The sequence below is a fragment of the Nyctereutes procyonoides genome, unplaced genomic scaffold, assembly GCF_905146905.1.
Source record: "Nyctereutes procyonoides isolate TBG_1078 unplaced genomic scaffold, NYPRO_anot_genome, whole genome shotgun sequence".
Lineage (NCBI taxonomy): Eukaryota > Metazoa > Chordata > Mammalia > Carnivora > Canidae > Nyctereutes > Nyctereutes procyonoides.
In genome coordinates, this window is record NW_026575134.1 from 5,417,579 (window position 1) to 5,431,153 (window position 13,575).

Here is a 13,575-nt window from a genome sequence, read left to right on the forward strand (position 1 = left end):
TCAGAGAGAGAGAGAGAGAGAGGGAGGCAGAGACACAGACAGAGGGAGAAGCAGGTCCCATGCAGGGAGCCCGACACAGGACTGGATCTCGGGTCTCCAGGATCATGCCCTGGGCCAAAGGCAGGAGCCAAACTGCTGAGCCACCCAGGGATCCCCCATATATTCTTTAAATACACAGCATATAAATAAACACTCACACACTACACATTCATATATATTACATTCTAGAGCACCTTTTTTTTTTCATTAAGGACCTTATGGCATAATAAAAAATATATTTATGTTTGGTCTCTGGTTTCTGGCACAGGACTCCTAAAACTCTTGGAATTTCTTGTGATAGGAGTGTCTTTTGTTATTTATAGGAGCCTCTTCTGACCACACTCAAATTTATGCTAATGAGATGACTTGGCAGGCCCCCAAGTGGCTTCAGGATGGGGGCTGATGAGTAAAAGCAAAGCAGAATTAGAGGATTCCTCTGGGTCAGAAGAGAGGCTGGAAATTGAATCTAATCACCAATAGTTACTGATTTAATCAGCCACACGTACATAAATGATACCTCAGTAAAAAACCATACATGATGCGGGAGCTTCCCTGTTGGTGCCGCACATCAACATGTTAGAAGGGTGGCGCACCCAAAGAGGATGTGGAAGCTTTGCTTCCTCCTCCCCACTCATACCTTGCCCTATGCAGCCCTTCCATTTGGCTGTTTGAATTCTATCTTTAAAAATGTAAGTAAAGCACTCTCCTGAGTTATGAGTCAATTCTAGTGAATTATTAAATCTGGAGGGGGTAGAATGTGATAACCCCCACATTTGTAGTTGGCCGGGCAGTAGTGTGGTTTGTCTGGGGACCCCACTTGCAACTGGCACCTAACGTGAGGGTCATCTTGTGGGCCTGAGCCCTTTAACTTGTGCAATCTGACGCTAGCTCCAGGGGCGCAGTGTCAGAACGAAATGAATAGTTGGAACACTAGGTGCCATAGAATTGGAGAACTGTTTGGAAAATGACACATTTGGTGTCAGAAGAAAAACATTACAGACGCAATGAGTGCTCTTGAACCAGGTTGGCCAGCTAACCCTAAAGGCCAGCTTTGGTGGGTTATGGATGTTTTCAGGAAACTCAGAGCCCTGTCTGAATAAACTAGCTCACAGAGGAGCACTTTAGAAATCATCTTCCCCAACTTCTTCAGAGACCAAGCAGGTGGAGTGTGCAATTTTTTTTAAACTTTTTAAAGTCATCTCTACACCCAATGCAGAGCTCAAACTTAAGACCCCGAGATCAAGAGTCACACTCTACTGACTGAGCCAGGCTGCCTCCCAAAGTACACAATTTGTAAATGCCTTGAGATAGCTACTTCACAGCTTACTGCAAAGACTAACCATGCCACTTTCCATCATCTGCAGTGCTTGTACTTCTTTCTACCCTAGGATGATGAAGAAAGTAGTCAGAATAAATGGTTACCGGTAGGACTTTTGGGGGGGCACCTGGGTGGCTCAGCGGTTGAGCATCTGCCTTTGGCTCAGGGTGTGATCCTGGGTCCTGGGATTGATTCCCACATTGGGTTCCCTGCATGGAGCCTGCTTCTTCCTCTGCCTGTGTCTCTGCCTCTGTGTTTCTCATGAATAAATACATAAAATCTTTAAAAAAAAAAAAAAAAACTTTTTTACACCCTCTTTTCACAGCCAGAGTTGAGGTTACACACTTTCTTCTTGCTTCTTAAGCACACTTTCTTACTGTCAGTACCTAGCCAACATCTTAGCATACTGAAGGCAATCAGTTCACTGAATTTAACCTTAAATTTCCCAGGCCTTTGGTAAATGTGAATTCCTTGCACTTTGGGTTAGGAAACAAGACAATGTGAGACATTATTTTAACATGACTGTGGGCAAGCTGTCGGGGAAAAACAATGCCATAGAAAGATAATCAGAACTGCAGCCTATACCAATTGGAGGAAGGCCAGCGAAATACAGCTTCAGTAAATCTTGCCTCTGAGGAGGTGGAAGATTAGAGAAAAAACAAGATCTAACATTAAAATACCTATGTTCCAGGCACTGTGCCCACTTCATTCACATATACTTTCTGACCTAAGGGAATTCGAGATTGAAAGCTGGACATTAATATCCCCATTCGGAAGATCAGGAGACTGTAACTCAAAAGGGTTAAGGAAACTTCACCTCAGGTGACGCGGTCCACGACTGCCCTAGGCACCTGCCCTAGGCACCATCCGTGCAACCAACTACTGTTCTCTGAGAGGACAATGACCTTGCTTTGTTACTGGCTCAGTTCATTGTGACAAGTGTCCTGACATATTTTCACTTGGTTCTGCCCTCCTGGCCTTCCCAAAACACGTAGAAATAACACTATCTCTTTCAGGTCTATACGGTTTAGCTTTCAAAGCCTTTCCCATCTATAAGGGTAACAGTCTTTTTACTATGAGGAGGGACAGGGCCTTTTAGGCCCATTACACTCAGAGAGGATAATGCCAGAGGAGTTCAAAGAACTGGCTAGTTTTCCTGGTCCTCCAATCTAGGTTTTTGTTTTGTTTCATTCACAAGACCTCGAAAACATTCTAGAGAAGACACTGCTACCCTGGCCAGTTTTAGAATCATCTACTACATGTCTTAAGTCCTTTCTTTTTTTTTTTTTTTTTTTTTTAAACTTTATTTTTTTTTTTATTTTTATTTATGATAGTCACAGAGAGAGAGAGAGAGAGAGAGGCAGAGACACAGGCAGAGGGAGAAGCAGGCTCCATGCACCGGGAGCCTGACGTGGGATTCAATCCCGGGTCTCCAAGATTGTGCCCTGGGCCAAAGGCAGGCGCTAAACCACTGCACCACCCAGGGTTCCCTTAAGTCCTTTCTTTTAAGGCTAGCTAGTCCTCAGTTAAGACTGTGGGTGGCCCCAAGAATGTCATGTGTGGCTCTTAAAGCAGGGGAATGAAACTTAATAAACTGTACTGATGCTAAAAGTAATAAAAAAAAAAAACATAAATTACATTGCCATATGGAGATACAAGGAATCCTCAATCATTAATGGAGAAGGAAATGGTTTTCTATATAGGCCTTTGGCAAGGACAAAGAAGGTATGGCAGGCTAAAAACCCCAAACTGCTAACTGTTCCAAGTTGAAAAGCTAAGGCATATGCAGATCAAGACCATGGTGCAGGCATATATATAAAAAGACACACACATGTTTGTGTATTCTGATGGCAAAACAGCACACACACATATATATATGTGTGTCTATTAATTTTCTTACACTGGGTTGCTCTGACCAGAAAAGTTGAGGATTTGCACTCTACTAGGCCAGTGATTTAAATAATCATTTTCTATGTGGCCTTTGCAAACAAGAAATTATTAAACCAGCAATGTATACAACACTTGTTTCCTTCCTTTAACAAGCAGTGGCTACTACCTGCAGAAACTGCCCTAAGCACTTGGGATTTGGCAATAAATTGACTAATTTATTAAAATATCTCCTGGAATTTCTATTTTAGTGGGGCAGACAAAAAAGAAAAAAATAGAGGTGTGATAGGTTGTGGGCGTTATTTCAGAGAATACAATATCTACATTGTCACAGGATTATTGTGAGGATCAACTGAGAAGGAATAGTTTGAAAACTGTCAGGCTTTACATAAGTATCATTAATCCTATAAAGCATTTGCTCCAACCTCTCTACTGGTCAGTCAACATTTGTGATACTATTCATTTAAAAAATCAACAAGTGTTTGATAGGAAGAGAATGAAAATACATCATTAATTTTAATTCGTGAACCGACCGATATCCTATTTCAATGAGCTATTTCATGGTATCAAGACTTTCCAGGAGCCCACAAACCACACTATAAGCAAGGTTGATCAAAAGAAACTGAAACAGCAAGGTTGGTTAGGAGCTGAAAAAGCAGGAGACCAGCAAATACAGGACTCTCAAGACTAGCTATGGAATGAGAAAGGTCATAGATAGAATAAGCCTCGGAAAACGAGAAAAATGCATCCAGAGTCTGGAAATCTACCCAGAAAAGACCTTCTCCAGCAAAATTATGATCAATGTGTAACACAAGAGGTACAAGTCAGCTCATTTTAAGCACTTTCAGCTCATTTACACTTTGACATAAGGTGCTCCTTCACACACAGAACACAAGGCACTCAGGGTAAATTAAATACCATTTATTGCAAGCAGAACCTTCCTAACAAATGAGACAAATGGCCCAAGAACAGATTTTGGAGGAAAACACGGCTTTCAACCAGTAACAAAGTAAATGGAATTGGAACCAGGCTTTATTTCCTCCTCTTCATCAAGGCTCTGACATGCTGTCTGGACATCTCCCTCCTTGATGTGTATTTCTCTGCTGACTTTATATGGTTAGAGTTTAGTCTTGTGGGCCAGGGATAGGGGGTCGTGGAAGTGGCAGCACTACCATAAAAAAGGGCATTCTTTTTACTTTGGTATAGGTATTTAAACAACACAAAATCATTAGCAACTTTTGGGGGTGCCTGGCTGGCTCAGTTGGCAGAGCCTGGGACTCTTGATTGCAGGCTGTTAAGTACAAGCCCCACATTGGATGTGTACAGATTATTTAAAAATAAAATCTTTTTTTAAAAAACTTATTTTTTTTAAAGATTTTATTTATTTATTCATGAGAGACACAGAGAGAGAGTCAGAGACATAGGCAGAGGGAGAAGCAGGCTCCATGCAGGGAGCCTGATGTGGGACTTGATCCTGGGTCTCCAGGATCAGGCCCTGGGCTGAAGGTGGTGCTGAACCCCTGACCCACCTGGGCTGCCCTATTTTACTTCTTAAAAAACTAAGAACTTTTAAAAACTTGCTACTCAAAGTGTGGTCCATGTACCAGCAGCCATAGCATATTCTCAGGCCCACCCAGACCTACTGAATTAACCTCTAGGGGTAGGACCCAAGGAGCCGTGTCTTAAAAGTAACTGTCACAGATGATTCTTGTACTTGCTAAAGCATTAAGTAGTGCTGTAACACAAATGCACTAGCTCTTAAGTGTATCAGTATGGTTAATAAGAAAAATCTGTTACTTTTCCTACATAAGACTTCATTGTTTTAGTGTGAAGGTCATTCTGTTCTACCACCCGGTATTATTAGCCTTCATTTTACACGTATAAATATAAACTGCCATTTTACATTTTACGTGGGCAGCCCTGGTGGCTCAGCGGTTTAGCACCACCTTCAGCCTGGGCTGTGATCCTGGAGACCCGGGATCAAGTCCCATGTCGGGTTCCCTGCATGGAGCCTGCTTCTCCCTCTGCCCCTCTCTCTCTGTCTGCCATGAATAAATAAAATCTTAAAAAAAAAAAAAATATATATATATATATATATATATGACACGTATGCACCTTACCTCCCATGTGCCAAGAACCAGTAAATCAGCAAAATAAAAGATGAACAGCCTAAATACATGCTATAAATAGGGATTTATAATTATATCAAAAAATACTAATATTCAGAATTATCTCATCCTGTAAAAAGATAATACACATTAGCCAGAGGCAAAGCCAGTCTACATTTTAGAATAATTTCTAGCATACTTTGTGTATAGCATGTGCACACATGCACACACACACATACTTCTGGCCTTTAAGGATCTAAGTGTATGTAAAATGTGGCCACATGGACTCCCTAAAATCACAGATCCAAGGCTTTACTTTTATTTCCTTGAAGACAACCATTCATTCAAAACTGAAATACTTCTCAGCATTTCAAAACTGGCAGAAAATCAGCTACTATCACCATGAAAACAGACTTTGCTCTCTGCACCAGATTCCAAAACTGAGGAATTCCCAACCACACCAGTTAGACACCTGCCTACTTATTCATGAAGAATCAGAGGACATTTATCAAATATGTGCTAATAACCAATTAAGAAATATTTTATATTCGAGTAGAACTAACCCAGTTTATTGGTTTCAGATGTAGGATGTACTGATTCAACAATTGTTAGTGCTAACCAATTTATTAAACACATTAGAACTTGGAAATACACTTCAATACACACCAAATAAACAGATTAATGAAACTTTTTTTTTTTCCAAAGGGAATAAACTACCTCACTTATTCACTATTTTTTTTAAAAGGCACAGGTGGACAGTTTTCACCTCACATTCCAATATTAGTGAATTAATTCTTCGCATAATTCAGAACTCTAATGTTTATGACTGTGGACCAACTGGTCTGAAGAGGACCTTGCAATCTGAAGTTTTAACTGTTATTTCCAAGAAGCTGCTTCATGTAGCACCTAAACTTCTGGAGCTCTGTTTGTATTTTGAGTGCTTAAGGACAAAACTCCTACCTACCCTCAACTCTTTCATTACCTTTATCATCCTTTACCTGCTGTTTCTTCTGCCATGATAAGAAAATGTTTATCTGAGAGAAATGGACTCAGAAAGTGCTGTACTTCGTTTTAATTTCTCTGATAAAGTAAAATATGAAGGATGGAAGGAAGGAGAGTTAATAAGGGAAGGAGGGAAAACAACCCATTATTTCCTATCAAATCTGATAAATATCTATGATGGAAAAAAGTAAGTTTATTTTGAAATTATTTTAATTTACAAATACAAAACATCTTGGAAGACAAAAAAAAACATCAAAGAAAAACACAAAACATGTTAGGCACATTTTTACTTCATGAGCTTCTCGTATCAATTATTCACCAATCCCCAAGATGAAAGACTCTTTTAAAAAGGTATTCAGCCTCCACTGTAAAAGAAAGAAAACATTCCATTTGAGTGTATAGAACATTTTAGTAATAATAATAATTTGAAATGCAATACGCTAGAATTTCATGGAGCAAAAAAATCTGTTATTTGAGAACCCCAAAAGAGCATAAAGGAGAAGAAATGATACTTTAAAATCTCGGCATGGAAAAGGTCCTTAGAGATGACGTGGCTTCTGCACAGGCTTATCTTAAAAACTCAGAATCCTCTTTTGGGAAAGGTATTTAACAGTCTAAGACTTGTTTAAGAGTCTTGTCTTTCTGAACAAGGTAGAATATATGAATTACAAGTAGTTAGCTAGTGAGTTTTTCAATTTGATATGCAATGAGCCAGTTGAAAATAAAGAATAAAACTTCCCACAATCACTAAAAGACAGAGGTTTAATCATAATGAAAACAAAAATCACCTTTTCTATAGAACCTCTTAAGTCTTAAAAGCATAAAAACTATATTGGTATGCTGAGATATACATTTTAGGTCTGTTTAGTAATTTTTTTCTTTAAAGTAGGCTCACACCCAATATGGGGCTTGAACTCACAACCCTTAAGAGGAAGGACGGCACAGTCTACTGAGCCAGCGATACCCAGTAATACCAGCCAGTAATACCCCTAGTATTACTCAGTAATGTTAAACAAAGAAAAATAACTCTATTATTAGATGAAAGTAATACTCCTGAAATACTCTGAATATATGCTTTAATGCTAAGTATTTTTAGTATTATTAAATTGTATTGCTATAACCTAAATATCCTCAACTATATGTCCTTTAAATTATCGTTCTATAGCTATTCCTTTGGACTGCTACAATTGTATAGAAGTGGGAAAAACTTTTATCATAAGGAAAATAAAAAGTGCTAATTCAGCCTAATGAAAAGAAGCTTATGCTTATATTTCATTTGCTATCATCCCAAAATAATTTAAGTAGTGGTTTATACTCTTTTCAAACAGGAAGAAAAGATCTTTTGGTTTTAAAGATGTTGAAGAGAGTCATGAGAAGAGTAAGTTTTGATAGCTTTTTTCAAATAATATCTATTTGGCCTTCATGTTAATGTAAAAACTATCTAAAGGTAGACTTTTAACCCTATAAACGTTGAGAAACATTTTACTAGAAGACAAGTTTTCTAAGTAACTAGCTATTGAACAATCTCTGATTAGTAAAATTGGTAAAAGATACTGTGCATTGGGACACCTGGGTGGCTCAGTGGTTGAATGTCTGTCTGGGAATCGAGTCCCGCACTGGGCTCCCCACAGGGAGCCTGCTTCTCCCTCTGCCTAATCTCTGCCCCTCTCTGTGTGTCTCATGAATAAATAAGTAAAATCTTAAAAAAATAAAAAAAGATATTGTGTGTTTGCTGTGGAAAGAATTAAAAGAAAGGAAATTATTAATACTTGTTTCAAAACCCTGTTGGGAACAACCAGACAGACTAATCTCAATCCAAAAAGGGGACACTAAGAGTGCCTGTCCTGAACAGTACTTTAGGCCACAACTTAAACAATGAATTAAAAGATTTTCTAGTACAAAAGTAGGATAAATAACAATGTTGGACAGATTAAAAACTCAAAAGACTTCCCTAAGGGAATCTAGGAAAAAGGAATTTAACGAGGATAATGTTCCATTCTTAAGCTAAAAACAAACCACCCCAACTGTTTAAACCCAGGATAAAGGAAATTTATTGTAGCAGTTATTTGTGAGAAACTGTCTGAGGATTTTAGCCGTTAGCAAGAAAACATCTGTAGAAAGCATTCAATTCTAAATACTGGATTTTAAGAAGACTGATGAAATGCAAACTGGAGTATAAAGTAAGGAATGTGACTCAGAATGAGGAGTGTTCAACTGAGCCAGAATGAGAGATGTCTCTTAATAATGGTTAAAAATACAGTCTCCGGAGTCAGTCGGCCTGGGTTTTATACGCTGCTCTACTGCTTACCAGAGGTAAGTAATATGTACTTTCCATCCCTGTTTCTTCATCTATAAGAATGAAGAAACTACTTCAATTACTACTAAAATAGTTGTGTTAACCTCACAGAAGCATCATGAGGATTAAAGGAGTTGACTGAAGTACGAACAGTCCCTGGCACACAGTAAGTGCCCAATAAATGTTAGAAACTATTACTATCACCATGACCATCAGAAAAAGATAAAGAACCTTATGTTTTTCATTTAATTCAACAAATACGTATTCACTGCTTTTCATGGGTACAAGAAAGGGTACATTGGACTAGGTTCAGCAGTACACACTCTACAGAAAATACATATACACGTATATATTCCCGCGTATTAATATTTTGTATACATATTAACACTGTGGGTGTTTGTAAACTATCTACAACAGGACTGGCTCAGACCCCACAGTCTAGTGAGTAGAGGCCCTATCAATGACTCAAGGCATACAGTAATGTCCAGCCAGAGAGTTAAAAATACAGTATCTCAGAATTGCTACAAAGATTATAGAACATATAAAACCACTCCTAATTATCAGGTACTCATAAATACCAGTAGAACTCTAGCAGCATTGAAAACTAAGACGACCTATCTATGTATTAACAAAACAGTAGGCTATCAACTCAACGGATTTCCACCTTTTTAAAAGACTTACTGGGGGGAGAGAGGAGAGAGAGAGAGTGCACGAGCCCACGCACATGTGAGCAGGGGATAGGGCAGCAGGAGGAGGGAGAGAGAATCTCCAGCAAATTCCCCGAAAGGAGCCTAATTCAGAACCTGACTCGAAGTTCGATCCCATGACCCTGAGATCATGACCTGAGCTGAAATCAAGAGTCAGATGCTTAACCAACTGAGCCACCCAGGAGCCCCTTCAATTTTTATTCTAGCCTAGATATTGTCTATTTCAAAAAGTTTACTTACACAATGATGTTATTAATAGGGATATGGATCAATTTCACAAAAAAGCCAATGAATCCCATTATAGCAAATCCTATTGCTGTTGCCATGGCAATCTTCTGGAATTCTGGATTTAAAAACACAAAATTTAGATTATTTTTTGCATTGTCACTGCAAGTATAGCAGAGAAAACTAACAATGATGTAAATAAACTTACTGGTGTACATTTCTCCTGATAGTAAATATATCATTTGAAACTAAACATGATATAAACAAATAAACTCCTCGACAGATTTTGAAATTTTCGTTATTTTACTGATGTTTAAGGAATCTAAGTGTCTGCTCATGCTAGTGAATCCACCAATAAGCAGCAAAATATTGTATCTTCTTAGCAAATGAACCAAATACCAAAAAGTAAAATATGAATAAAAGAAATGCACAGTATGTTTTAAAAGTTGTTATACATTAGAAGTATTAATTATAAAACCACAGAACATGACTTTTTAAAATAAACAATAGGTCTGTTGTCTTTGATATCATAATGAAGCCAGAAATAAAGCCTGAGAAACCAAAGTAGGCTGGTCACAATCTTATGTAACAGTTTCAGGCCCTAGTAATGCTTCCATTTAATCTATTTCCTCAGGGAAGCTTCCCCCTGCCCTCCGGACTCGGTTAGTCTTATTATGTGCCGTCCAAACTCCCATTTCTCTTCTATAGTAATTACCACAGCTGTAATTAAAGCGATAATTGCCATTATTCATTCATGACTGTCTTCCCTCAAAGAGTCTAAACTACCCAAGAACGATTAATCCAAGAGGATTACATATTTTTATATGTTATGCTGTATGTATATTTTCTATTACATCCCCAGCTCCTAACTCAGGCAGTACTCAAACAAATAAAGGTAAATTCTAGTGCACCTTGTAACAGATGAATCACGACAAATGAAGACTTTTTAACTTCCTAGGTTAGCAATACCTATAGTCTTAATTTCATGTTAAGGTTTTTGTTGGGGGGAGGGGCTGAGAGGGGGCCAGTGGCAGGGCAGGGAGGACTCCCAAAAGATTTTCCAGAATGGAAACGTGGAAGATACTAGAAGCTCTGAAGCCGTTTAACTACGACTAAGACAGGCCTAACATGGAAAATAAGACTGTAATATTCTTTCACAATTTGAAAATACCTAAAACAGAAAAATCTGTAACATGTAAAAAAGTGTGTAAAATTTAGGGAGTACTTAAAAAGCAACAAAGGAAAACAAACACAAATCATTAAAAATGTCGAAAATAGTGCAACAGTCATTAAACAGGAAGATATTAATCAAAGACTAAAAAAAAAAAAATGCAAAGATTTCATCTTTTCTCCCCCCTTTTCTTTTCTCCCAATTTAAAGCTATTACCTTTTCGATCAGGTTTAGTGCATCTTTTAACCAGCCGAATGGAGTCCTTCACAAACTGCCGGCTTGGCTCAACGAACTGCATTACCTGATCCATGATGCCTATTTAAAAAAAAAAAAAAAGAGTAAAAAGATACTCACTGGTACTATTTATCGTAAAGAAGTACTTGCTCAGTTACATCAAAATGACTTCATGCCGGAGACGAGTCCATTCCATTTCATAAAATTAAATTTAAAAAAATACCGATTTCAAGCCTAAACCTGGGAAACATCAGACTGAAGGCAATAAGGCAAAAAGAAAACCCAGCACAGGTCTCACCTACGCCTTCATCAGGGTGGAGGACACCTGCTGCTCACACAGGAGGTCAGTCAACAAGACATCCCTTCCTCACCCACTCTGCAGTCTCGCATCCTCCCGCTGGGAACCCGACAACGCTGGGATCCAGCAAACACTTCCTGTATTTCACGTTAGACTCTCAGAAACCAGGGCCGAGGGCAGGGAAGGCCTGACTATGGAGCCACAGGCGTCTGGACTGGAGGCAAACGTGGGTCTCGATCTGATTGTTCGAGACCGTGGCCACACCACACCTTTAGAAGAGACCGTGTTCGTGCGGAATAGGTCCTGGGTCCCCAAACCACGACGATGGGCTAAACCAAGATCCAGATTCGGAGAAGCTATTACCTGCACTGCCAACCTGTAGGCGGGACACCCCTCCTAAGTTCTTCGGGGCCGCCTACCACGCAACGGAAACGCCACCCAAGCTCGGCTTCAGAGCCACCGCCTGGGGGGGAACAAGGCCAATTTACTACCGGCACCCCACCCTCTCTCTACCCTCTCTCTCTCGTGCTTAGGCGCGGGCCAGGTGCTTACGGAGGTTCCCTAAGTCCCTTAAATCAACCAACGACAGCCGCTGTCCAGGGCAGCTGCGGCTCCAAAGCCGCGTCCGGGAACACAGACGCTCCAAGCCGCGGCGCCCGCGCCCAGGTGGGCAGCTGGAACGGAATCCCGGAAACCTGCGCCGAGCACACCAGGTCCCCCGAAAACATAGGTAGGCCTGGTTTCTCTTCTTCTTCTTTTTTTAAGATTTTATTTATTCATGAGAAACAGAGAGAGAGAGAGAGAGAGAGAGAGAGCCCGACGCAGGACTCGATCCCGGGTCTCCACGGTCCCGCCCTGGGCTGCAGGCGGCGCTAACCGCTGAGCGCCCCGGGATGCCCACGCCTGGTTTCTTAACATTTCACTCAACTTTGTCCTTCAAATCCGATTACGCTGCAGTGTCCGCACCCAGGTGGGCAGCGGGCATCAAATTCCGCAAACATTCTGCGCCAACTACAGGAGGTCCCTCCGAAAACACACGTGGGCCTGCCTGCCTTCTCGCTTTTTTTAGGACTTTATTTATTCCTGAGACACCCACAGAGAGACAGAGACAGAGAGAGGCAGAGACACACAGAGAGACACACAGACCCAGGCGGAGGAGCAGGCTCCACGTCGGGAGCCCGTCGCGGGGCTCGTTCCCGACGCCCCGGGGTCACGCCCTGGGCCACCGGGCTGCCCAACCTGGTTTCCTAATATTTCGCTCAGCTTTGTCCTTCCAATCCAGTGCGCTTGAACTCGGTGGAGGCTGTGAGGAGGGCGAAGGGCTCTTTCCTGGGGGCAGGGGGGGGGGAGACAACCCAGAGCCGCGGCCTCGCCCACTCCCCACAGCGCGCTGGACGCCCCCCCCCCGTCAGGCCCACACCGAGCGCCCACGTCGGCCCCCGCTGGGCACAGCCCTCCCTTCCCCTCCCCGCCGAGCCCACCCCGGAGGGCGCGGCCCCCGGGCGGCCGGGGCGAGCCGCCGGGACCCTGAGCGCTGGGGGGCCGGAGCCCATCGGAGCCACCGCCGCCGGGACCTGGCCTCCACGCAAGCCCCCGCGGGAGCAGGACCGTGGGCAGCCGCGAGCGCCGGACTCGCCTCAGACCCGAGCCGGGGGGACGGGGGGGGCCTTCCGACCGCCCGCCCCTCAGCCTCCCGGCGACGCCCGCCGCCCTCAGGGGGACCCAACTCACCTGCCGCCGCCCCCTCACCCGCCAGCGACACGTAGCACAAAAGCTGACGACCGAGGACTACCGGAACCGGAACCGGAAACCGCGTCTCCGGCCTCTAGCCCGCCCACCCACCCGCCGCTCATTGGTCCCTTACGCGGAGACATCAGTGCGCAGGCGCAGCTCCGAGCACGCCTCGGACACGCCTCCCGGAAGAGGCGGCCTGCGGTGCGCGATGACGTGCGCGCCCCGCGGTTTGGCCGTCCTGGGCGCCTGCGTGGGGCGGCTAACGCGTCCTTCCCCGGCGGCGTCCCCGGAGCCCTGACGTCACGGCGTTCGCGGCCGGAGCCCCGCGGCCTTGCGCGGCACGTGCTCTGCAGACGCGAGCGAGGCCGGTGGAGGCCGGTGGAGGCGAGGCCGGTGGCTGCGATGCACGGGACGGGTCCCGACTCCGCTGCCGGTTCGGGTCGCGCGTCTCCTGCCCGCCCGCCCTGTTTATATGCCTTCGATTGATTTATTGATCCAAGTGAAGCTCGCAAGCAGCATGACCACGTGACGGCCGACCTAGCCCCAAAGTCCCCAG

The 13,575-nt window shown here is 42.9% G+C and overlaps 1 protein-coding gene across 2 annotated transcripts; it reads right to left on the reverse strand.

Moving 5' to 3' along the window:
- Nucleotides 1-6,527: 6,527 nt before the first annotated feature.
- On the reverse strand, nucleotides 6,528-13,094 carry SEC61G (SEC61 translocon subunit gamma). 2 transcript variants are annotated; one of them, XM_055301226.1, is made up of 4 exons: nucleotides 13,017-13,094; nucleotides 10,970-11,068; nucleotides 9,598-9,700; nucleotides 6,528-6,719 (listed from the first exon to the last, which is right to left on the reverse strand). In XM_055301226.1, exons 2-4 carry the CDS (start codon nucleotides 11,061-11,063, stop codon nucleotides 6,710-6,712), a joined length of 207 nt encoding a protein of 68 aa, XP_055157201.1. In that variant the 5' UTR covers nucleotides 11,064-11,068; nucleotides 13,017-13,094; the 3' UTR covers nucleotides 6,528-6,709. The 2 variants fall into 2 exon arrangements, with proteins under 2 accessions (XP_055157201.1, XP_055157202.1); XM_055301227.1 differs by lacking the exon at nucleotides 13,017-13,094 and adding an exon at nucleotides 12,432-12,570.
- Nucleotides 13,095-13,575: the final 481 nt, after the last annotated feature.

What these genes read in the sequence shown, in the direction of transcription:
- SEC61G (XM_055301226.1), bottom strand. Translation starts at nt 11,063, where the DNA reads ATGGATCAGGTAATGCAGTTCGTTGAGCCAAGCCGGCAGTTTGTGAAG. An exon ending in CACTAAACCTGATCGAAAAG is followed by an intron (nt 9,701 to 10,969) that starts GTAATAGCTTTA and finishes TTTTAAATCCAG; the next exon opens with AATTCCAGAAGATTGCCATG.